This window comes from Theropithecus gelada, chromosome 19, assembly GCF_003255815.1.
Source record: "Theropithecus gelada isolate Dixy chromosome 19, Tgel_1.0, whole genome shotgun sequence".
In the NCBI taxonomy this organism is placed as follows: Eukaryota; Metazoa; Chordata; class Mammalia; order Primates; family Cercopithecidae; genus Theropithecus; species Theropithecus gelada.
Window position 1 is genome coordinate 40647701 of NC_037687.1, and position 21735 is coordinate 40669435.

At 53.2% G+C, this 21735-nt stretch overlaps 3 protein-coding genes across 9 annotated transcripts in view; 1 reads left to right on the forward strand and 2 right to left on the reverse strand.

Moving 5' to 3' along the window:
* Positions 1-1967: 1967 nt before the first annotated feature.
* On the reverse strand, positions 1968-11426 carry MED29 (mediator complex subunit 29). The gene is made up of 4 exons (XM_025368719.1): positions 11098-11426; positions 10215-10273; positions 9152-9236; positions 1968-5060 (listed from the first exon to the last, which is right to left on the reverse strand). The coding sequence occupies exons 1-4, from the start codon at positions 11374-11376 to the stop codon at positions 4818-4820; spliced, it is 666 nt and encodes a 221-aa protein (XP_025224504.1). The 5' UTR covers positions 11377-11426; the 3' UTR covers positions 1968-4817.
* Positions 11427-11538: 112 nt separating this feature from the next.
* PAF1 (PAF1 homolog, Paf1/RNA polymerase II complex component) lies at positions 11539-18205 on the forward strand. Of its 4 annotated transcripts, XM_025366566.1 has the most exons (14): positions 11539-11916; positions 12441-12470; positions 12569-12661; positions 12975-13096; positions 13197-13263; positions 13360-13461; positions 13545-13650; positions 13728-13796; positions 13878-13981; positions 14067-14183; positions 14288-14416; positions 17041-17146; positions 17268-17358; positions 17437-17994. In XM_025366566.1, the coding sequence occupies exons 1-14, from the start codon at positions 11870-11872 to the stop codon at positions 17847-17849; spliced, it is 1596 nt and encodes a 531-aa protein (XP_025222351.1). In that variant the 5' UTR covers positions 11539-11869; the 3' UTR covers positions 17850-17994. The 4 variants fall into 4 exon arrangements, with proteins under 4 accessions (XP_025222351.1, XP_025222353.1, XP_025222349.1 ...); XM_025366568.1 differs by lacking the exon at positions 12441-12470 and having other exon boundaries at positions 17621-18205; XM_025366564.1 differs by having other exon boundaries at positions 17268-17994.
* The window catches only part of SAMD4B (sterile alpha motif domain containing 4B), a 42090-nt gene continuing 38494 nt past the window's right edge, over positions 18140-21735 (reverse strand). For 3 of the 4 annotated variants that reach the window (XM_025366562.1, XM_025366560.1, XM_025366561.1), the window contains 2 exons: positions 20541-20624; positions 18140-20333 (listed from right to left, as the gene is read on the reverse strand). In XM_025366562.1, coding sequence (XP_025222347.1) covers positions 20305-20333; positions 20541-20624 — 113 coding nt within the window. In that variant the 3' untranslated portion in view covers positions 18140-20304. The remainder of the gene's footprint in view (positions 20334-20540; positions 20625-21735) is intronic. The other variant, XM_025366563.1, reaches the window with a different exon arrangement.

Here is a 21735-nt window from a genome sequence, read left to right on the forward strand (position 1 = left end):
TGGCCGGATCTCAGCTCACTGCAAGCTCCGCCTCCCGGGTTTACGCCATTCTCTTGCCTCAGCCTCCCGAGTAGCTGGGACTACAGGCGCCCGCCACCTCGCCCGGCTGTTTTTTTGTATTTTTTTTTAGTAGAGACGGGGTTTCACCGTGTTAGCCAGGATGGTCTCGATCTCCTGACATCGTGATCCGCCCGTCTCGGCCTCCCAAAGTGCTGGGATTACAGGCTTGAGCCACCGCGCCCGGCCAGAACATGAGGTTTTCATCCCCACCTGTATATGTGTGTGTCGCTCTGAGCCACTGTGGGATCTGCAGTGACTAAGTGTGTGTAACTCAGCGCAGGTGCCTGGGTGAGGGAATGACTCTGCCCTCCCCTGTGTCTGAGGCTCTGTGCACACACAACTTTGTGTGTGTGTGTTGCTTTGAGACAGGGTCTCGCTCTGTTGCCCAGGCTGGAGTGCAGCGGCACAATCTCAGCTCACTGCAGCCTCGACCTCCTGGGCTGAATCGATCCTCCCACTTCAGCCTCCCAGGTAGCTGGGACTACAGGCATGTGCCACCACACCTGGCACACACATTTGAAGCTGTGTGAGCATCCGTGACTCTGCAGCTGTGGCCGTGCGCAAGGCCTTTGTGGCTCAGTGTGTCTAGTCCCCAGGTGTGTGAATAGTGTTCACGTATGTCCACGTCCTTTGTCGTGGGTGTCTAAGACTGCATGTGCAGATCACAGTAGGCCAGCGTCTGAATGCAGTTCCTGTGGCCCCAGTCACAAGGCAGTGAAACCGATGAACTTTGGTTTCTGACGTCTACAGCCCGCGTGATGGGAAGAGTAGCTGGCGAGCTCCCCCACTCCATGTCACCGTTCTTGTGTCGGCCTCCGTGGGCAGAGCAGACGTGCAGACACGAGCACCTGAGAAGCTGGGGCAGGGCTGATGAGGCTGCTTCTGATAGTGCTGGGCTAAGGACAGGGCTGAGTCAGCCTGTGATGGGCAAAGTCTGCGATGGGGTGAGAGATAGCTTATCGGGTTAAGTGGTGGTTAGAGGGTTGTTTATGTATTCATGTGGCTGGGTCGCTCCCTGAAGGTATCTGTTTGTGGGACTGTCAATGGGATGGGGTCCCTGGAGGCACCATGATTGTAGGATAGTGGGTTAGCTCTGCAGGGGGGCAAGCATGCTGTGTGCTCGAGTCCCCACTGTCTGTTTGGTGGTGGCTGTGCACCTCACATACACCCCCTCCCTGGAGCGTGCAGTGTGCACCAGACTGTGTAATCTCCCTCTGGGTTTAGTTATCTAGCAAAGCCAAGTCCTCACCAAGGCCCTCTGTGACCTGTCTGGATTTCCTCTCCTATCCCTGCTCCCTCATTGTGCCCAAGCCTCCTTTTCATGTGTTCCATAAACCCCAGCACATTCCTGTCCCAGGTCCCTGGCACTTGCAGTTCCCTCTGTCTGGAGCACTCTTGCCTGGATGTGTGGATGTCCCCAAGCTTATTCCCTTTCCTTTGGGGCTGCTCTAATACCGCCTTCTCAGTGAGGCCTTCCTTGACCTTTGTCAAGAATTTAAAAAAATAATAATAAACAAAAGGCCCGGCGCTGTGGCTGGTGGCTGGTGCCTGTAATCCCAGAATTTTGGGAGACCGAGGCAGGCAGATCACTTGAGGTCAGAAGCTCAAGACCAGCCTAGCCAACATGGTGAAAACCCATCTCTACTAAAAATAAAAAAATTAGCCGGGCATGGTGATGCACCCCTGTAATCCCAGCTAGTCGGAAGGCTGAGGCAGGAGAATCACTTGAACCCAGGAGGCGGAGGTTGCAGTGAGCCAAGATGGCGTCATTGCACTCCAGCCTGGGCAACAGAGTGAGACTCATCTCAAAAATATATAAACAAGAAAACCCTTGTCATCTATTTAATAATAAATACATGGAACATATATAAGCCGTAATGAATGCTCACGAAACCACTGTCCAACTTTTCTCAAACTTTTAATGTTTTTCAATAAAGTAACACAATTCTCCACATGCAGATATTACATTTCATGTTAGATTTGCTCCTGTTTTTTAATTATACATTTCCACTTTTTTTGGATCAACTTAATTACACTTAAAAAAAGGAGTATTTTGCTTGTGTAAACACCTCCGCTTCTTTGTTAAAAAAACAGGGTCTCCGTCAACTAAGCTGGAGTGCAGTGGTGCAATCACAGCTCACTGCAGCCTCGACCTTTCAAGCTCAAGGCATCTTCCCAACTCTCAGCCTCCGAGTACCTGGGAATCTGGGCACGCACCACCACACCTAGCTGATTTTTGAATTTTTTTTGCAGATACAGGCTTTTGCTATGTTGCCCAGACTGGTCTTGAAATCCTGGGCTCAAGCCATCCAACTGCCTGCATCTCCCAAAGTGATGGGATTATGGGCCTGGGCCACTGTGCCTGGCCCCAACATCTCCACTTCTGATCTCACTTTTCTGCTTTAATTTTTCACCATCTGTTATGTTTTACTTTTATCACATTTACTGTCTCTCACTAGAATATCAGCTCCACTAATACAGGGCTTGGGCACAAGATACCCAGTACGTTTGCTGAGTGAATGCAACTTTGTGGTGCCCACCTCCGCCCTGTGCCTGGTAAATGTGCATCCACCACCCCACCACCCACTGAGTGCCTCTGTGGCCTCCCTGGGTGTGGTTTTAAGCATTGGTAGCCCCTGTATCATGGGTGCTGGGCTATCAGGCCCCCACCTGTGTGTGATGTTGTGTTGACACCAGCTGAGAGGGCCAGCAGTCCCTGTCTTGTGTGTGTGCTCATGGACTGACATCTCCACCACTGCTGGTGGGCTCTGTTGGGGAAAGGGTTAGTGGTTTTCAGTTGTATGCAAGATAAGTGTATCATGTTGGGTGGGACTATGACTATGCTATCGTACTTATTTGGAGGTGAAGTGTGGTTAAGGAGATGTGTGAAGGTGCCCAGATGACAATGACTAGATGGTCAGGTTTTTATTTTTTTGAGACACAGTCTTGCCTTGTCACCCAGGCTGGAGTGCAATGGTGCGATCTTGGCTCACTGCAACCTCTGCCTCCCAGGTTCAAGCGATTCTCCTGCCTCAGCTTCCTGAGTAGCTGGGATTACAGGCGCATGCCACCACGCCTGGCTAATTTTTTGTATTTTTAGTAAAGATGGGGTTTCACCATGTTGGCCAGGCTGGTCTTGAACTCCTGACCTTGTGATCCACCCACCTCAGGCTCCCAAAGTGTTGGGATTACAGGTGTGAGCCACCGCGCCCAGTCCGATGGTCAGTTTTGTGTGTCAACTTGGACGGGCTACAGTTATTCAATCAAACACTCATCTAGCTGTTACCATGGAAGTGTTTTTGTAGATGTGATTAAAGTCCATAATCAGTTGACTTTAGATAAGGAAGATTATCCTACAAAATCGGGGGATTGGGTAGAAAACTGATTCAATTAGATAAACGGGCAAAACTGAGGCTTCCCTGAAGGAGAAATTCCTCTTAGGGACAGTGCTTCAGCCTTCCTTCCTGACCTACATGCTTGGGCACTTCAAGGAAGAACAAGGGGAGGAATTTCCTGGGACACACATGGCTGGCCATTTCCCAGTTTTCCAGTGTGGGGACTTGGGCTCAGCATGAATCACAGAGGTATCCGTGATCCTGGGGTTTCCTTGCAGGCATGGGGTCCAGGACAGGAGGCCACTGAGTGGGAATGTGGGAACCATGGCACAGAAGATACTGGGTGGGGCAGTTCTCCAACCAGGCTGAGTCACTTGAGGCTTTCACACCCCAACATCTGAGCCTGGGCTGGTAGCTCCGCCCTGCACTTGCTCAGGCCTGAAGGCCAAGGCTGAACTTCCTGAAGCTCCCAGGGAAGGAGGCAGTCTGAGGGGGCACTCCCTCCTTGAAGCCCCCTCCCCAGTGCCTGCTTCCCGGAGCTGGGGCTCAGGCGCCTGGGTTCTTCCCCAGGACTGATGACTCACCGTGGCTGGGGCCTTTTCACTTCTCCTTTGGGGCTAAAAATACTGGGACCCAGGCATCCAGCTGGGCCAGCCTTGCCACAGATTGCACAACGCCCCTCACTCAAGTTCCGCTGACGCAGGCTTGGGTGGGGGCCTGAGTTGCTCCCTGCTCAGACCTGTGGAGCTCAGAGCCTGGGCCCCTCCACTGCTCCTCTCCTAGGCCAAGACCCTGGGGTCTGCGCTGACATGTGAGCTGCTGGGGGACTCTGGGCTTGGCTGTGGCCCCTGGAAATTAAGTCCCTTCCCTTAGCCCCAGATAACCCGGGGTGCTGGTTCCCTACATAGACACAGATTCCCAGTTAGGAGCTGGGGATAGAAGACAGCTAAAGGGGACTAGTCAGAGAGAGACATAGGACTATGGGGAGAAACACATTAAGAGGAACACATAAACAAGGACAAAAAGAGACAGGATGAGAGAGAGACAACTGTAATAGAGACAGAAGAGTGGCACACAGAGACCACCTCCCAGCTGGAGACAGTCAGGAAGGACTGAGGGAGAGGGGACAGCCAGGGTTCCACACCCAGGCCAGGTTGAGGGAGGGCCTGTGGAACAGAGAGGTCATCAACACACACAGTCCAAAGTCTACCCTAGGCTAGGAGGGGGAGCAGGAAGAAGGGGCAGGGAGGCAGGGACCGGCCAGCGAGCTCCCTGTTGGCCTCTGCTGCCCCCTGCTGGCTCCCGCCGCGGTGCTCAGGCAGGAAAAGACAGGAGGCTTCTGTGTTTAGGCCCAGGACGCTTTTCATTCCCTTTGTACACCACCCTCCAACCACTGCCTGCCCCACTCCCTGCCCCCCCACTTCACAGGGTGCCCCCAGGGCCAGCAGGTGGGGCGGGTGTCTTGCCCGTGACCTTGTTGGCACAGTCCAGCAGGGCGGTGTGAATGTCCTTGGCACAGGAAATCTGGGCTTTGATGACCGCCAGGTACTGTGGGTAGGGGAGGCTGTCAGGCTGCACCGCGTCGGGCTTGGTGGCTGTGGGCACCAGCGTGGGAGAGTGCTTGGCACTGTCACAGCTCTGTGACAGGCACTCATGTGCCAGGCGCTGTGGACAGGCAGGCAAGGGGACAGCATCAGCTCCACCCCAGGTCATTCTACCCCACCCCAAGGGCTAGCTGGGGGTTGTTGGCTTGGCCTCTGGATTTCCCAGGTCTTAGAGTCAGAGGTTGGCTCTGCCAATCACTTGCTGGGGAACATGGGGGCATGGCGGCTACTCTTTTTTTTTTTGAGACGGAGTCTCGCGCTGTGTCACCCAGGCTGGAGTGCAGTGGCGCGATCTCGGCTCACTGCAAGCTCCGCCTCCCAGGTTCACGCCATTCTCCTGCCTCAGCCTCCGAGTAGCTGGGACTACAGGCGCCCGCCACCACGCCCGGCTAATTTTTTGTATTTTTAGTAGAGACGGGGTTTCACCATGTTAGCCAGGATGGTCTCAATCTCCTGACCTCATGATCCACCCGCCTCGGCCTCCCAAAGTGCTGGGATTACAGGCTTGAGCCACCGCACCCGGCCGGCTACTCTTTTCTGAGCCTCAGTTTCCTCTTTGGAAAACGGGTTTAATAACCACCTCTTCTACCTCATAAGGTGAGAACAGTGAGAGCAGGTGTGTGAAACACAGGCACAGATCCTGGCACACCGTTTAAAGTGCCAAGAAATGTTAGCTACTATCATTGTTACTGCCCCAGCTCCAGGCCTGGTGTTGGCAGTGGTATCTCGGATGGCGCCCGCCCCTGGTTGGCCGCCTGCTTCTCTGGCTGCTCTAGGTACTACTTTCTTTTCTTTTTTTTTCTTTCGAGATGGAGTTTCAGTCTTGTCGCCCAGGCTGGAGTGCAATGGCGCGATCTCAGGTCACTGCAACCTCTGCTCCCTGGGCTCAAGTGATTCTCCTGCCTTAGCCTCCCAAGTAGCTGGGATTACAGGCGCCCGGCTAATTTTTTTGTTTTTTTGTTTTTTTTTTTTTTTTTGAGACGGAGTCTTTGCTCTGTCGCCCAGGCTGGAGTGCAGTGGCGCGATCTCGGCTCCCTGCAAGCTCCACCTCATGGGTTCACGCCCTTCTCCTGCCTCAGCCTCCCGAGTAGCTGGGACTACAGGTGCCCGCTACCACGCCCAGCTAATTTTTTGTATTTTTAGTAGAGACGGGGTTTCACTGTGTTAGCCCGTTAGTTAGGATGGTCTCGATCTCCTGACCTTGTGATCCGCCGAGACAGGGTTTCATCACATTGGCCACGCTGGTCTCAAACTCATGACCTCAGGTGATCCACCCGCCTCAGCCTCCCAAAGTACTGGGATTACAGGCGTGAGCCACTGTGCCCGGCGCTTTTTCTTTTTGGAGACAGAGTCCTGCTCTGTTACCCAGGCTGGAGTGCCGTGGCGCCATCTTGGCTCATTCCAACCTCCACCTCCCGGGTTCAAGAGATTCTCCTGTCTCATTCAAGTAGCTGGGATTACAGGCGCACGCCATCACGCCTGGCTAATTTTTTATTTTTAGTAGATACAGGGTTTCGCCATGTTGGCCAGGCTGGTCTCGAACTCCTGACCTTGTGATCTGCCCGCCTCAGCCTCCCAAAGTGCTGGGGTTACAGGCATGAACCAGCGCACCTGGCCAGCTCTAGATACTTCTTACATTACCTAAGGGCAGCCATTCCTAGGCCCCGTCTTCTCTCACTGTTCAAGCCCTCCCAGGGCTGTCACAGCCACACACACCCCTCAGTTTCCCCCTCTGCACCGATGGCGCCCACACTGTCGCCAGCCTCCCCCTGACATTCGTAGGGCCCTTATGCCCCCAAAACTGCTTCTCCTAGGTCCCTGTTTCAGGGACAGTCCTCCATTCTAAACCAGAGCCCTGGGCCTCATCCCAGAAATTTTAGCTCCTTCCAGCACACCAGTCCTGTGGCCCGCATACAAAGCCCTGCACGTGAAGCCTCTCAAGTTCCCCAGTCTTCCCCATTTCCTCATGGCCCCGCCCTCGTGAAGCCCAGTCCAGGCATACTTGGATCATGCCATGGCTGCGTCCTTGGGCTCCTGCCTCGGGCTCCTGCCTCCAGTCTCAGCCCCTTGAACCCACCCCTCATTTGCCAGCCAGAGGCATAGTCCTAAAAAGCAGACAGGTCCGGCCGGGCGCGGTGGCTCACGCCTGTAATCCCAGCACTTTGGGAGGCCGAGGCAGGCGGATCACGAGGTCAGGAGATCGAGACCATCCTGGTTAACATGGTGAAACCCCGTCTCCACTAAAAATACAAAAAATTAGCCGGGAGTGGTGGTGGGCGCCTGTGGTCCCAGCTCCTCGGGAGGCTGAGGCAGGAGAATGGCCTGAACCCAGGAGGCGGAGCTTGCAGTGAGCCGAGCTCGCGCCACTGCACTCCAGTCTGGGCGACAGAGCAAGACTCTGTCTCAAAAAAAAAAAAAAAAAGCAGACAGGTCCATGTTCTTCCCTGCTTGAAACCCTCCATGCCTCCCCAGTGCCCGTAGGATTATATTCAAAATCCAACAAGCTCCTATGCCTACCACACCTCAGCCAGACTGAATTACTTGATGTTCCTAAAACAAATTTAAAGCAAATATTATTCCCTCCGGTTGGAACATGGTTCTGACACTACTAAGCTTCTCAACCTCTCACTTTTCCTTCAAAACCCAGGACAGGCCAGGCACAGTGGTCTGTAATCCCACTTTGGGAGGCTGAGGTGGGTAAATTGCTTGACCCCAGGCATTCAAGACTAGCCTGGTCAACATGGCAAAACCTTATCTCCACAAAAAATACAAAAATTAGCCAGGCATGGCGGCGCATGCCTGTAGTCCCAGCTACTTGGAAGGTGGAGGTGGGAGGATCACTTCAGCCCAGAAGTAGAGGCTGCAGTGAGCTGAGACTGTGCCACTGCAGTCCAGCCTGGGCGACAGAGACTCTGACTCAAAAAAAAAAAAAGGCCGGGTGCAGGTAGCTCACACCTGTAATCCCAGCACTTTGGGAGGCTGAGACGGGCGGATCACAAGGTCAAGAAATCAAGACCATCCTGGCCAACATGGTGAAACCCCATCTCTACTAAAAATACAAAAATTTGCTGGGCTTGGTGGTGCGTGCCTGTAATCCCAGTTACTCAGGAGGCTGAGGCAAGAGAATCGCTTGAACCTGGGAGGCCGAGGTTGCAGTGAGCGAAATTGCGCCACTGCACTCCAGCCTGGCGACAGAGTGAGACTCTCTCAGAAAAAGAAAAGGCTGGGTGCAGTGGCTCATGCCTGTAATCCCAGCACTTTAGGAGACTGAGGCGGGCGGATCACTTGGGGCCAGGAGTTCAAGACTAGCCTGGCCAAAATGGTGAAACCCCGTGTCTACTAAAAATACAAAAATGAGCCAGGCGTGGTAGTGTGCGCCTATAGTCCTAACTACTTGGGAGGCTGAGGCACCAGAATCACTTGAAACCAGGAGGAGGAGGCTGCAGTGAGCTGAAATGGTGCCACTATACTCCAGCCTGGGTGACAGAATGAGACTGTCCCCGCCTCGTCCCCCCGACAAAAAAAACCAGTCCAAAATAATGATGATACCACAGCACACATTTGCCATATGCCTAGTATCATGTTAAGTAGTTTACATGCATAATCTAAGTTTTCCTGGAAACTCCATTTTCCTAAGGAGGAACCCAGAGGTCAGAGGTAGAGATTGATGGTGCATCTGACTCCGGAGGTTGTATTCTTAGTCACTTGCCCTCCTCTCAACTCCTGCCCCTCTTCCCTCCTTTGTTTCAGACTTGCTCAGATGTGCTCTCTAGCAGCAGCCTTCCCTAAGCCACTCTCTTCCTATCCCCACCCAGTGCTTCCACAGCTGAGATTTCTGCATCCCAGCCCTGATCCCTCTGCCTGTGCCTCTCCAATCATAACCCTAACCACTCTGGCCTAAGCTTCTCCTATCACAGCACTGACCACTCTGAGCTGTCACTGTTTAGGGGTGTGCTTATTATTCCACTCAACTGAAAGCTCTGTGAGGGCAAGGATCAGAGCAACCCTGGGTCCTCAGGGTTGGTGGAAGCACAGGTCTGGCCCACAGGAGGTCCCCAGTTGAGTGTGAGTTGACTGACTGACTGAGGGTTTCTGAAGACCCCGGAGACTGGGACAGGGCTGTCGTTACCCCATGTCCAGAAGGCTTCTCACCAGGCAGAGCTCCAGCTGGTCACAGAGTGCGTAGAACTCCTCCAGGCACTTGTCAAAGCGCTGTATGGGTCCATCACTGCTCTTTCTACAGACCAGAAAAAAAGGATGTCTGAAGAATTGATTTCTAATCTCTGGGACACCAGTATCTACCCAACCAAGTGTCCAACAGGAAACCAGGTACAGGCCCAGGGGATCTGAAGTAGTGGTTGAAAACTGGCGGGGTTTAAAAAAAAAGGAGACTGGGCGCGGTAGCTCATGCCTGTAATCCCAGCACTTTGGGAGGCCGAGTTGAGCAGATCACCTGAGGTCAGGAGTTCGAGACCAGCCTGGACAACATGGTGAAACCCCATCTCTACTAAAAATACAAAAAATTAGCCAGATGTGCTGGCACATGCCTGTAGTCCCAGCTACTTGGCAGGCTGAGACAGGAGAATCGTTTGAACCCGGGAGGCAGAGGTTGCAGTGAGCCGAGACTGTGCCACTGCACTCCAGCCTGGGCGACAGAGCAAGACTCTTATCTCCAAAAAAAAAAAAAAAAAAGATTGGTTGTGATGGTTCATGACTGTCATCCCAGCACTCTGGGAGGCCAAGGTGGAAGGACTGTTCGAACCCAGGAGTTTGAGACCAGCCTGGGCAACATGGCAAGACCCTGTCTCTACAAAACAACAAAAACAAAATAAAATAAAATAGGAGGAGTGATTCGTGAGGCTGAGGGGATCGCTAGAGGCCAGGAGTTTGAGACCAGCCTGGGCAACATAGCAAGACTCTGTCTCTATAAAAAATCTTACAACTTAGCCAGGCATCTGTAGTCTGTAGCCATGTCTGCAGTCCTGGCTACTTGGGAGGCGGAGGCAAGAGGATCACCTGAGCTCAGGTGTTCAAGGCTGCAATAAGCCAAGATCGTGCCACTGTATTCCAGCCTGGGTGACAGAGGGAGACCCTGTCTCAAACAAACAAACAAAAAGTAAATATAGGAGGTGAGGTGGGCAGGGAGGAGAAAGAAAGATGAATTTTAAAGACTGGGGAGGCAACGGAATATCCTGGGAAAGGGGGCTGCACTCACTGTCCATTGTCGATGTTAGTGTTCTGAATCAAGTTTTGTGCTGCAACCTTCATCAAGGTCTAGTCAAAACAAAAACAAAACGTGGGAAATGGAAAAACAAAAGGGAACACTCTTCCTTAAGATCACTCAATCTCAGGTCTTCTTTTCAACTGGCACCTTCCCTCCTGACTTTCCAAATACTTGTTTCCATTCCTATAGCTGTCACCACTCCATCCTCCCAGAGGCCCGCTCTCACCTGAGCTTCTCGCCAATAATCTAAGCGTCCTCCCTCACCTATCAATCAAGGGCAGAATCTCCGTATAAGCTAGTCCTCTCCTCAGGCTTTAACGACCAGAGCTCAGTTCTCCTTTAAACAACCCCTCACTCCTCCGGCCAGTCCCAGCCTCAACATCAGCGCTGATTCTATCATCTCTGCCGAGCTTCGCTTAGGTCTCGCATAAAACAGCAGGTTTTTTTTTTTTTTTTTTTTTTTTTTGACGGAGTCTCGCTGTGTTGCCCAGGCTGGAGTGCAATGGCACGATCTCGGTTCACTGCAACCTCTGCCTCCTGGGTTCAAACGATTCTCCTGCGTCAGCCTCCCGAGTAGCTGTAATTACAGGCGCGCGCCACCATGCCTGGCTAATTTTTGTATTTTTAGTAGAGAGGGGGTTTCACTAGGCTGGTCTAGAGCTCCTGACCTCAAGTTATCCGCCCACCTCAGCCTCCCAAAGTGCTGGGATGACAGGCATGGGAACACAGGCGTGCGCCGCCGCGCCAGGCCAAAACAGCAGGTTCTACTTCTCTTTCTGCCTAGCACTCTCTCCGACTAACCTGGCCCTCGGCCCGCCCCTCTGAAGTTAGACTACCAAATGCAGTTTGCTTCTCGCTGCTTAAGGCCAATCACCTGTAGACTCTCCTTCAGCTGCGGGATGAGCATCTTATAACGCTGCACAGGATCGAAGTCCTGTTGCTGTTGCTGCAGCAGGCCGCTCTGGGCAGGGCCCACCAGTTGTGCTGGCGGTTGCGGCTGCTGCTGGGGACCCGGGCCGCCAGCCGAACTAGGACCCGATACACCAGCAGCTGAGGAAGCCGCTGAAGCTTGCTGCTGGGATGCAGCCATCTTTCTCGCGTACACCGCCGGAAGTGCGTCACAACTGCGTCTCCCCGCGTTGCTCTTCGACATCCCTATTTCTAGTCCCCGTTTGCTAGTTATCCCACCTCCCAGGCAATTAAGCCAATGGAAGGGAAGGAGGTGCTCCTACGTTACGTTACTCTCAAATCCGAGGTCCAGACTGAGATCTTTTCACCAATCACAGAAGCACCTCTCTCCCTCGCTCCGCCCTTCACCCAGACGCTCGCCAATCCGTGTGTGGTTCCGTTCCGGACTTCATTTCCCCGAAGGCGTCGCGCCGTGAGGAGCCCCGTTGGGTCCTCAGCGTCTTGGCGGCAGTTGGTGGAACAGGAGCTTCGAGTCCGTCCCTGGTGCTGCCTGCGCGTTCACCTGAGTCTCGCTGGAGCACTTCTTGCCCGCCCACCTCATCTCAACCCACTTTCCGCGGGGAGTGGCGCCAACCTGGGCCTGCCTCGGATCAGGCGTCCCCTGAAGTCGGCACGCCCCTCCGCGTCCCCCTTCGGCCCCGCTAGGACCCCGTCCGGGCTGCCGTCGCCTCGTCGCTATGGCGCCCACCATCCAGACCCAGGCCCAGCGGGAGGATGGCCACAGGTAGGCGCCACGGTTTTCTGTTTCAGCAAGGTGGGGGATCGGGATAGGGTTTCTGCTGGACAACGTCACCAGCCCCCAGGTCTGCCCGTGACGTCATGGAGCGCTCACCTTTGACGAAGGGGGCGGGTTCCTTCTGAGATTCAGGTGTTCCCCTCCTCCCCGCCGTGCACTTCAGGGATTAAGCTTTTGGAGACTCTCTCCAGAAGGGATCCTTCCAGTCAAGCGTTTGGAGACCCCTCTTCCAAAGACGATTGAGTACACGGTTCTTTATTAAAGCACTTGAAGCTATCCCCTGCAAAAGGGATTGAGCACTTGGCCTTGTTCATTAAAGCTTTTGGGGGCTCTTCTTCCTAAATAAGTTGAACATTTGTTTCCCTCCATTAAAGCATTTGGACACCCCCCACCACCAAAAGAAACCAGCATTTGTCACCCCTCCTTCTACTTTTTGAAAGGTTGGGGAAGCCTTTTTCATTCTTCTGTCAATCCCGTCCTCTCCACCTATCACTGTCTTTCTTCTCCACTAGGCCCAATTCCCACCGGACTCTGCCTGAGAGGTGAGCCTCACTGTGCTTTCCCAGGAGCGGTGGGGCAGTGGGGCTGGGAGCAGAGGTGGGGCAGCGGGGACCCACTTTTGAGCCACTAACGTTCCTAGGTCTGGAGTGGTCTGCCGAGTCAAATACTGCAATAGCCTCCCTGATATCCCCTTCGACCCCAAGTTCATCACCTACCCCTTCGACCAGAACAGGTGAGACTGAGGATGGGAAAACTATTCAGGTATGAGTTATTTGAAGGCAGGGACTGCTTGTCTCGTCGGCTGCTGTTTGCTCAGGGCCTAGCACAGTACCTGCCTAGCACATAGTAGTAGCTGCTCAATTGTTTGTTAATGAATGGAGCAAGCAGTGTCCAAGTCCCTTCCCACTGGGGAGCCAGCTTTCAGACTCCGCCATGGGGGACACTTCATTCTGAGTTCCTCCCCAAAGAAGCTTCGCCTCTGAGAAGCAGGGCTGTGAGGGGTGAAGCTGGAATCCAGACGCCACAAGAGGTGTTTCCCCACCCAGGTTCGTCCAGTACAAAGCCACTTCCTTGGAGAAACAGCACAAACATGACCTCCTGACTGAGCCAGACCTGGGGGTCACCATCGATCTCATCAATCCTGACACCTACCGCATCGACCCCAATGGTGTGTGGGGAGACAGGGAGGGTCTGCTCTAGGGCAGCAAAGGACCTGGGCCTCCTTCATGGTCCTCCTTCCCCCCTCCCCCCGCCCCGCTCTCCTCTAGTTCTTCTAGATCCAGCTGATGAGAAACTTTTGGAAGAGGAGATTCAGGCCCCCACCAGCTCCAAGAGGTGAGCAGGTAGCAAATGGGTGCTGGGGACTGGCTCCGGTGGGCCCTACAAGCAGGAGGGCGGTGGGGTTCTGAGGCACCTGATTTCCTACCCCAGATCCCAGCAGCACGCGAAGGTGGTGCCATGGATGCGAAAGACAGAGTACATCTCCACTGAGTTTAACCGTTACGGCATCTCCAATGAGAAGCCTGAGGTCAAGTAAGTTGCAAACAGGAAGAGAGGGAAGGTGGAGATGCCAGATGTGTCCAGTGGCCCCTAAAGGCCTTTTTCTTCATTCCTAGGATTGGGGTTTCTGTGAAGCAGCAGTTTACCGAGGAAGAAATATACAAAGACAGGGATAGCCAGATCACAGCCATTGAGAAGACTTTTGAGGATGCCCAGAAATCAGTAATTGAGGGACTGGGATGGGGAGAGGTAAGGGTATGGCTGCAGAGCTCCTCCTCACCCTGTTTTTGTCCCACCAGATCTCCCAGCACTACAGCAAACCCCGAGTCACACCGGTGGAGGTCATGCCTGTCTTCCCAGACTTTAAGGTCAGGCCCAAGGTGGGAGGTAGAAAGGGACAGCCTATTTGTGCCTGTTCCCATCTAACCCCAGTGCCTCCATCTCCCTAGATGTGGATCAATCCATGTGCTCAGGTGATCTTTGACTCAGACCCAGCCCCCAAGGACACAAGTGGCGCAGCTGCGTTGGAGATGATGTCTCAGGCCATGATTAGGTAGTTGGTCCTGCTGCCCACCTTGGCCTGCTCCTTGCTGCCTTTTGGCCTCACACTTCATTGCCACTCCTTTTCCCCCAACCAGGGGCATGATGGATGAGGAAGGGAACCAGTTTGTGGCCTATTTCCTGCCTGTAGAAGAGACGTTGAAGAAACGAAAGCGGGACCAGGAGGAGGAGATGGACTATGCACCAGATGATGTGTGCGTGGGTTGGGGTTAAGTTTTGGGGAATGGGAAGTTTTGGAGATTGGGATTGGGATAGGGATAGGGAGGAAATGGGACTGAACCTGTGCCCTCATCCTCAGGTATGACTACAAAATTGCTCGGGAGTACAACTGGAACGTGAAGAACAAAGCTAGCAAGGGCTATGAGGAAAACTACTTCTTCATCTTCCGAGAGGGTGACGGGGTTTACTACAATGAGTTGGAAACCAGGTACTCAGCACACTCCTATCTGACTAGCCTGGATCTGTGCTTCTTAAGACCCTGGGGCATGCAAGAGCCACGCTGGAGGTCCTTTCTTTGTACCTAATAATTTGTCATACGCATTGGTAAACAAGAACAGCAGATGTTTGATAATGCACATGAGCTGGACTTGGTTCTAATAGGAGAAGCCAGAAAAGAAAATCTTTTTTTTTTTTTGAGATGGAGTGTCACTCTGTTGCCCAGGCCAGAGTGCAGTGGTGTGATCTCAGCTCACTGCAACCTCCGCCTCCTGGGTTCAAGTGATTCTCCTGCCTCAGCCTCCTGAGTAGCTGGGATCACAAGCGTGTGCCAGGATGGCCAGCTAATTTTTTTTTGCATTTTTAGTAGAGATGGAGTTTCACCATGTTGGCCAGGCTGATCTTGAACTCCTGACCTCAGGTGATCTGCCTGCCTCGGCCTCCCAAAGTGCTGGGATTACAGGTGTGAGCTACCGCGCCCAGCCAGAAAGAAAATCTTTTTTTTTTTTTTTTTTTTTTTGAGACGGAGTCTCGCTCTGTCTCCCGGGCTGGAGTTGCAGTGGCCGGATCTCAGCTCACTGCAAGCTCCGCCTCCCGGGTTCACGCCATTCTCCTGCCTCAGCCTCCCGAGTAGCTGGGACTACAGGCGCCGCCACCTCGCCCGGCTAGTTTTTTGTATTTTTTAGTAGAGACGGGGTTTCACCATGTTCACCAGGATGGTCTCGATCTCCTGACCTCGTGATCCGCCCGTCTCGGCCTCCCAAAGTGCTGGGATTACAGGCTTGAGCCACCGCGCCCGGCCCAGAAAGAAAATCTTAATGCAGAAGACATTTAGAGCTTTTGTGCAGGGTAGAGGGCCAAGTTTCCTAGTATTAGTAACAGACTTCATGTGAAAGTAAACATTGCCAAAGTATGGAGTAATATATAAAATTAGCATGATTTTTTTTTTTTTTTTTTGAGACAGAGTCTTGCTCTGTCGCCTAGGCTACAGTGTAATGGTGCCATCTTGGCTCACTGCAACCTCTGCCTCCCGTGTTCAAGAGATTCCCCTGCCTCAGTCTCCTGAGTACCTGAGTAGCTAGGATTACAGGTGCCTGCCACCACACCCGGCTTTTTTTTTTTTTTTGAGATGGAGTCTCGCTCTGTTACCCAGGCTGGAGTGCAGTGGCGCGATCTCCGCTCACTGCAAGCTCTGCCTCCCAGGTTCACGCCATTCTCCTGCCTCAGCCTCCCGAGTAGCTGGGACTACAGGCGCCTGCCATCACGCCCGGCTTTGTTTTTTTTTTTCAGACGGAGTTTCACTTTTGTTGCCCAGAGTGCAATGGCGCGATCTCTGCTCACAGCAACCTCTGCCTCCTAGGTTCAAACCATTCTCCTGCCTCAGCCTCCGGAGTAGATGGGATTACAGGCATCGCCACCACACCCGGCTAATTCTGTATTAGTAGAGACGGGGTTTCTCTGTGTTGGTCAGGCTGGTCTCAAACTTCAGACCTCAGGTGATCCACCTGCCTCAGCCTCCCAAAGTGCTGGGATTACAGGCATGAGCCACTGCACCCAGCTAATTTTTGTATTTTTAGTAGAGATGGGGTTTCATCATCTTGGCCAGGCTGGTCTTGAACTCCTGATCTTGTGATCCACCCACCTCGGCCTCCCAAAGTGTTGGAATTACAGGCGTGAGCCACCGCACCCGGCCAGCATGAATGTTTTAAATGAAATGCTTAATACCCACATTCAAAAATGTGACCCCAAAACTCTTCCCTGATGGCTGAAAGTTTACTGCTATGCCAGCACCTCTGGTGTAGAGTTGGGAAGTCTTAAGTTTCTGTTTAAAGCAGAGATTACAAGAACTGATCCCATAGGCCAGGCAGGAAATGTAAAAGAGCAGTGGCGTGGTAGCATCTGAGTGACCTGGAGTTCTGGGCAACCATGGAGGGCACGATGTCACTTCAGCCCACTGTTGCTATGCCGTGGAGCCAAAAATTCCTATCTTCCAAAAGCCCCAAATTCAGATGATTCTCCTGGTTTCTCAAAGTGTTGGTAATTAATTCACGTATACAGTAATGCACTGCCTGTATTTCAGTCAACAATGGACTGCTTATGATGGTCCCTTAAGATAGAATACCGTGTCTTGACTGTACTTTTTCTATGTTTAGATATACAAATACTTACTATTGTGTTACAATTGCCTGCAGTATTCAGTACAGTCCCATGCTGTACAGCTTTGTAGCCTAGGAGCAATAAGCTACACCATTACAGCCTAGGTATGTAGTAGGCTATACTGTGTACATTTGTGTAAGTGCACTGTATGATGTTCACATGATGTATTTCTCAGAATGTGTCCCTGTTAAGTGGCCCATGCTCATATTTATGTAAATACACCATATAACGCACACAGTGTAGGGCAACCAAATTGGTGCCATGGGAGCCATCTTTCCTTTCCCCTGCCCTCAATACCTTGAGCTTAGTTGCCCTTATTCAATCTGTATTTATTCCCATTTACTCTAAGTATTGATGGGGAACCAAGTCAGACCAGACCCCTCACTGGGGGGCGGGGGAGTGGGAGGTGTGTCTTTAACTGTATCTTCTACTTCTCTCCTCCAAATTTACCCCCTGTAGGGTCCGCCTTAGTAAGCGCCGGGCCAAGGCTGGGGTTCAGTCAGGCACCAACGCCCTGCTTGTGGTCAAACATCGGGACATGAATGAGAAGGAACTGGAAGCTCAGGTAACAAGCACCACTGGCCCAGAGTACCCACGGCAGGGAGGGTGGTGGTTGCAGGTGAGGAGGAGGACAAAAACCCAACAGAACACCCTCCTTCCCCTCATTCCAATCTTGCTGCTTCCAGGAGGCACGGAAGGCCCAGCTAGAAAACCACGAACCAGAGGAGGAAGAGGAAGAGGAGATGGAGACAGAAGAGAAAGAAGCTGGGGGCTCAGGTAAATCTGGACAGGCCAGACTCTGGGAGCCCTGCGAAGGTGGAAAAGTGGGTCTCACCTCTCTCCACTCCCTTCCAGATGAGGAGCAGGAGAAAGGCAGCAGCAGTGAGAAGGAGGGCAGTGAAGATGAGCATTCGGGCAGCGAGAGTGAACGGGAGGAAGTTGACAGGGACGAGGCCAGTGACAAGAGTGGCAGTGGTGAGGACGAGAGCAGCGAGGATGAGGCCCGGGCTGCCCGTGACAAAGAGGAGATCTTTGGCAGTGATGCTGATTCAGAGGATGATGCTGACTCTGATGATGAGGACAGAGGACCAGCCCAAGGTGGCAGTGACAATGATTCGGACAGCGGCAGCAATGGGGGTGGCCAGCGGAGCCGCAGCCGCAGCCGCAGCGCCAGTCCCTTCCCCAGTGGCAGTGAGCACTCGGCCCAGGAGGATGGCAGTGAAGCTGCAGCTTCTGATTCCAGTGAAGCTGATAGTGACAGTGACTGAGTCCCAGGGCATTCAGGGCTGGTTCAGACACCATTATTGTGAGCAGGATGGCACTTTTCTAGTGGTCTGTTTGTGAGCCTTTCACTTGTTTGTTCCCCACCCCCAAACCTTTGCTGTTAATAAAGTCAACTTCTCTTTACTTCCCCTCCCAGCCCCTATGATGTCATTCAGCCCAGCACACACCTCCCCCCACCCCGAGGTGCTCAAGGATCTTGGCTTGAGGCTTAGAAACACAGGTCAGAGGCAGGGCCAATGGCTTCCCACAAAATGTAGCACAACGAAGGTCAGAATTTTTTTTTTTTTTTTTTTTTTTCCAAAATAAGCCCAGACCATTAAACAAGTGAAACTCCAACAAATAAGTCTTCTCCAACAGCGAGAAAAACTGTACAGTTACTCAAAGCTGATTCTGCCAGTGGGGCTGGGGACAGAAGTGGGTAGGGAGGGCGAAATCATGGAGGGCCTGGGGAGGGGGCTGGAGCGGGAGAGGGTCAGGGTCCTGCCCATCAGAGTGGGGCCGCCTGCGTCCTGCACACTCTGCTGTCAGGTGGGGTGGGGGGCAGCTCTTGCCTCCCTGTGTGTGTGAGACGGTGTCCCTCACCATCTCCCAGTGCCAGGCACAGTCAGCTCACCCTGATGGAGAGTGAACTAGACAGGACCGGCTGGGGAGAGGGGAGGGTCCCATAAGAGGGACACCCTGCTGATTCCAAACGAGGTGGCCCGTCCATCCCACTTCCTGCAGCTAGTGGGAGGGGGACTGGAGAAGCCCTGGGAGATTGAGGGGATGAGCAAAGGCACAGAAACATGGAGGGCCGGGGTGGGGGACTTGCATAGGTTGATGAGTGTGCAAGAGGTACATAAATAAACCTGACACCCCACCCAGCCCGGCACTGGGAGAGGAAGTGGGGACCCAGAGCCAGGTTCCCAGGGCCACCCTTACCCCCTGGCTTCTTCCCCCTCCCTGGGCTCAGAGCAGAGGGAGGTCCACAGACCAGGAGGGTGGGGGCAAGAAGGTCTGGGGAATGGGGTGATAGTGCAGGGAGGGTGGTGGTTTTAAAATTTTTTTTTTTGGTTTTTTGTTTTTTTCCCAACATTTTGTATCTTTAATAACATACACAATGGTTACCAGCCATATTCATAACAAAAGTTATTCATAAAATGTATCTAAAAATAACATTTTTTTTCCTTTTCGGTGTGAAAAGCTTGAGAATGTCCCAGTGGGGAGGGTGGGCTGAGGGGGAGGAGGGCGTTGAAGAGGGAGACCCTGGCTTCCCCGCAGTCTGAACCCCCGAATCCCCTCCCTCCACCTGGGCCCCAACACAACCCCTCATTAGGAATAGGGACCAGACAGTCTGTCAGACTCTGGGACTGGGACAAATCTCTGGGTTATGATATAGTGTTCCACTTAAGTGAGGTCATGACATAATGGGGGAAGGGGAAAGGCTAAAAGAAAAGGGAGGGGCTTAGGGAAAAACCCAAAAACCAAACAATCCCCTTTCCCTTATTCCTGACTCCCAAGTATCACCAACCAGACCTGGGAGCGGAGAAGGGTGTGTGTTCATAGGGAAGGGGACGTTAAGGCAACAGACTTCCTGACCTCACTGGCCACCCTGGCTGCCCACCTCCAACCTCTTCATCTGGGGAGCCAGGGCTGGAGGAAAATGGGTTAGAGCTTGGGGGTCTGGAGGAGGGGGCTCTGCCCTCTCCCCTCATAAAGTTCAGGCTCCCCCTGCCACTGTCTTGGCTCAGAGAGAGGCCTGGGGATTCTAAAAATGAGAGGAAATGATCAGAGAAAAACCGTTAAGAACTATATAAATATGTATCTTAAATAGGCCTAAGAAATTAATCATAGAGAACCTCTGGTGAACAGGGCCAAAGGAGGTGAGAGAGAAGAAGGTGGCTCCTGTCCTTGGAGAATGTGGGGAATGGAAAAGGGGAAGGAGGGAAAGAAGAGAGGGCTTCCTCTCCTTGCTCCCCTCCCTTCTCCCCAGCTCCTCTCAATAACATTCTGGAGGGCAGGTTCTCTGCCCTGCTCATGTCACCCCAAATATCAAATGTTTCTGAGCAGGCTCCACAAGGTAGTGGTCAGTTTGTCTCTGGGGAGTCTGCTCCCTTGGGGAGAGGCAGGTGGTCAGCGGTCTGGAGGAGGCAGGGGTGGGATGGGACCAGGTGGGGATGAAGAAGGAAAGGAGAGAGGCAGGCAGTCTGGCCAGTCCCTGCCCCCTTTATCCTGGCTGCCCCCAACTCCCCGGGCCTCAGCAGAGATCCCTCGACGGGCCTGGGAGTGAGCAAGGCATGTGCCAATGTTAAACAAAAGTTAAAAGGGTGAGAGAGTAGAAAAATATTAGAATATATAGCTGAGCCAGCCCACCCTCTCGCTGTCGCGGAGAAGCCTGTTGGGGGTTGGCCCCCGCCCGCCGCCCAGGGAGCCTATGGGTGCGCTGGGCTGTGGGTCCCGTCAGATGGTGGAGGTTTTGTCTGTCCCATCTGTGGTAAGAAAGGGAGGAAGGGAGGAAGATCAGGAGCTGGAGGGAGGCCCAAGAAAAGGCACTCAGGTAGCCTGTCATCCCGGTCAGGCCCTCCCTGGAGTCTGGCCTCCCCTGGGGACCCCTCAGGATGACTCTGAGTTGCTCAGTTCAGAGGAAGAGACGCTGGGTAGGTGGGAGCTGGGTCAGGGAAAGAGGAAATGCTCACCACCCAAGGCGTGTTCTGTCATGCTCAGACACAGAGACTCCAGAGTGGGATTGATCTCCAGGTCAGGCCCAGGAACCGGGCAGTCTGGTTGGGAGAGAGGAGAATGGGGGTGGTAAGGACCGACTGGACTTGGGTGAAGAAAGCTGGGATGACAAAGGATGCTGGTATGGGAAGGGAGCAAGAGAGATGGAGGGGGAGAGGGAGGAAGGGGAGGAGGTTGACAGGGAGAGAGGCGAGCATGTCACACAACAGGCAGAGGAGACAATGGCAATGGCAGAGGCTTGGTGATACAGAAAATGCCTGACTTGCAGACAGTGGAAGTGAAACTGAAGGAGCTCCTGGAGGCCACACACAGCCTGCTGTGACTACTTTGGACACAGACTGCATACTGTCTTGAGCAGTCTGGGCATCTGCCCTGGACACTGGGCAGCCCCCAAGGCTCCCTGATTGAAGACCTGCCCTGTACTTGGTGCAAAAGCTAAATCAAAACCCTTCCTGTCCCCACTTGGACCTGCTCCTCTGGGCAGGATTCGATCCGGGCAGGATTCGATCCAGGCAGGCTGGGCAGGTGGGGGCAAAGTAGGACAACAACCATGGGACTTGTCCTCAAACCACACTTCTCAAAAGGGCCTCCTATTCTGGCATCTGGGAAACCACCCACCTCCCTGGGCAGACCTGACCCCACCCCACACTGCTTAAACCCTTCCCTGACTCCTCACTACCATCAGGACAAAGTCCGAGCTGTTTACCTGGGTTTAGATGACCCAGCTCCCATCTCCACCCTCACCTCTCTCATCACTGTTCCCTCCGAACCCTGAGCTCATGTCGCATCAGATCACCCAACTGTCTCTCCTAAAAAAAAAAAAAAATTTTTTTTGGCTGGGCGCGGTGGCTCAAGCCTGTAATCCCAGCACTTTGGGAGGCCGAGACGGGTGGCTCACAAGGTCAGGAGATCGAGACCATTCTGGCTAACATGGTGAAACCCCGTCTCTACTAAAAAAAAAAAATACAAAAAACTAGCTGGGCGCGGTGGTGGGCGCCCGTAGTCCCAGCTACTTGGGAGGCTGAGGCAGGAGAATGGCGTAAACCCGGGAGGCGGAGCTTGCAGTGAGCTGAAATCTGGCCACTGCACTCCAGCCTGGGCGACAGAACGAGACTCTCTCTCAAAAAAAAAAAAAAAAAATTTTTTTTTTTT

Bases quoted from the DNA above. Each gene is read 5' to 3' on its own strand.
- MED29 (XM_025368719.1), bottom strand. From the start codon at position 11,376: ATGTCGAAGAGCAACGCGGGGAGACGCAGTTGTGACGCACTTCCGGCG. The intron at 9,237-10,214 runs GTGAGTGCAGCC...TCTGGTCTGTAG, and splicing joins ACTAACATCGACAATGGACA to AAAGAGCAGTGATGGACCCA. The intron at 5,061-9,151 runs GTGAGAAGCCTT...GCCTGTCCACAG, and splicing joins ACCAGCTGGAGCTCTGCCTG to CGCCTGGCACATGAGTGCCT.
- PAF1 (XM_025366564.1), top strand. From the start codon at position 11,870: ATGGCGCCCACCATCCAGACCCAGGCCCAGCGGGAGGATGGCCACAG. The intron at 13,982-14,066 runs GTAGTTGGTCCT...TCCCCCAACCAG, and splicing joins ATGTCTCAGGCCATGATTAG to GGGCATGATGGATGAGGAAG. The intron at 14,184-14,287 runs GTGCGTGGGTTG...CCTCATCCTCAG, and splicing joins GACTATGCACCAGATGATGT to GTATGACTACAAAATTGCTC.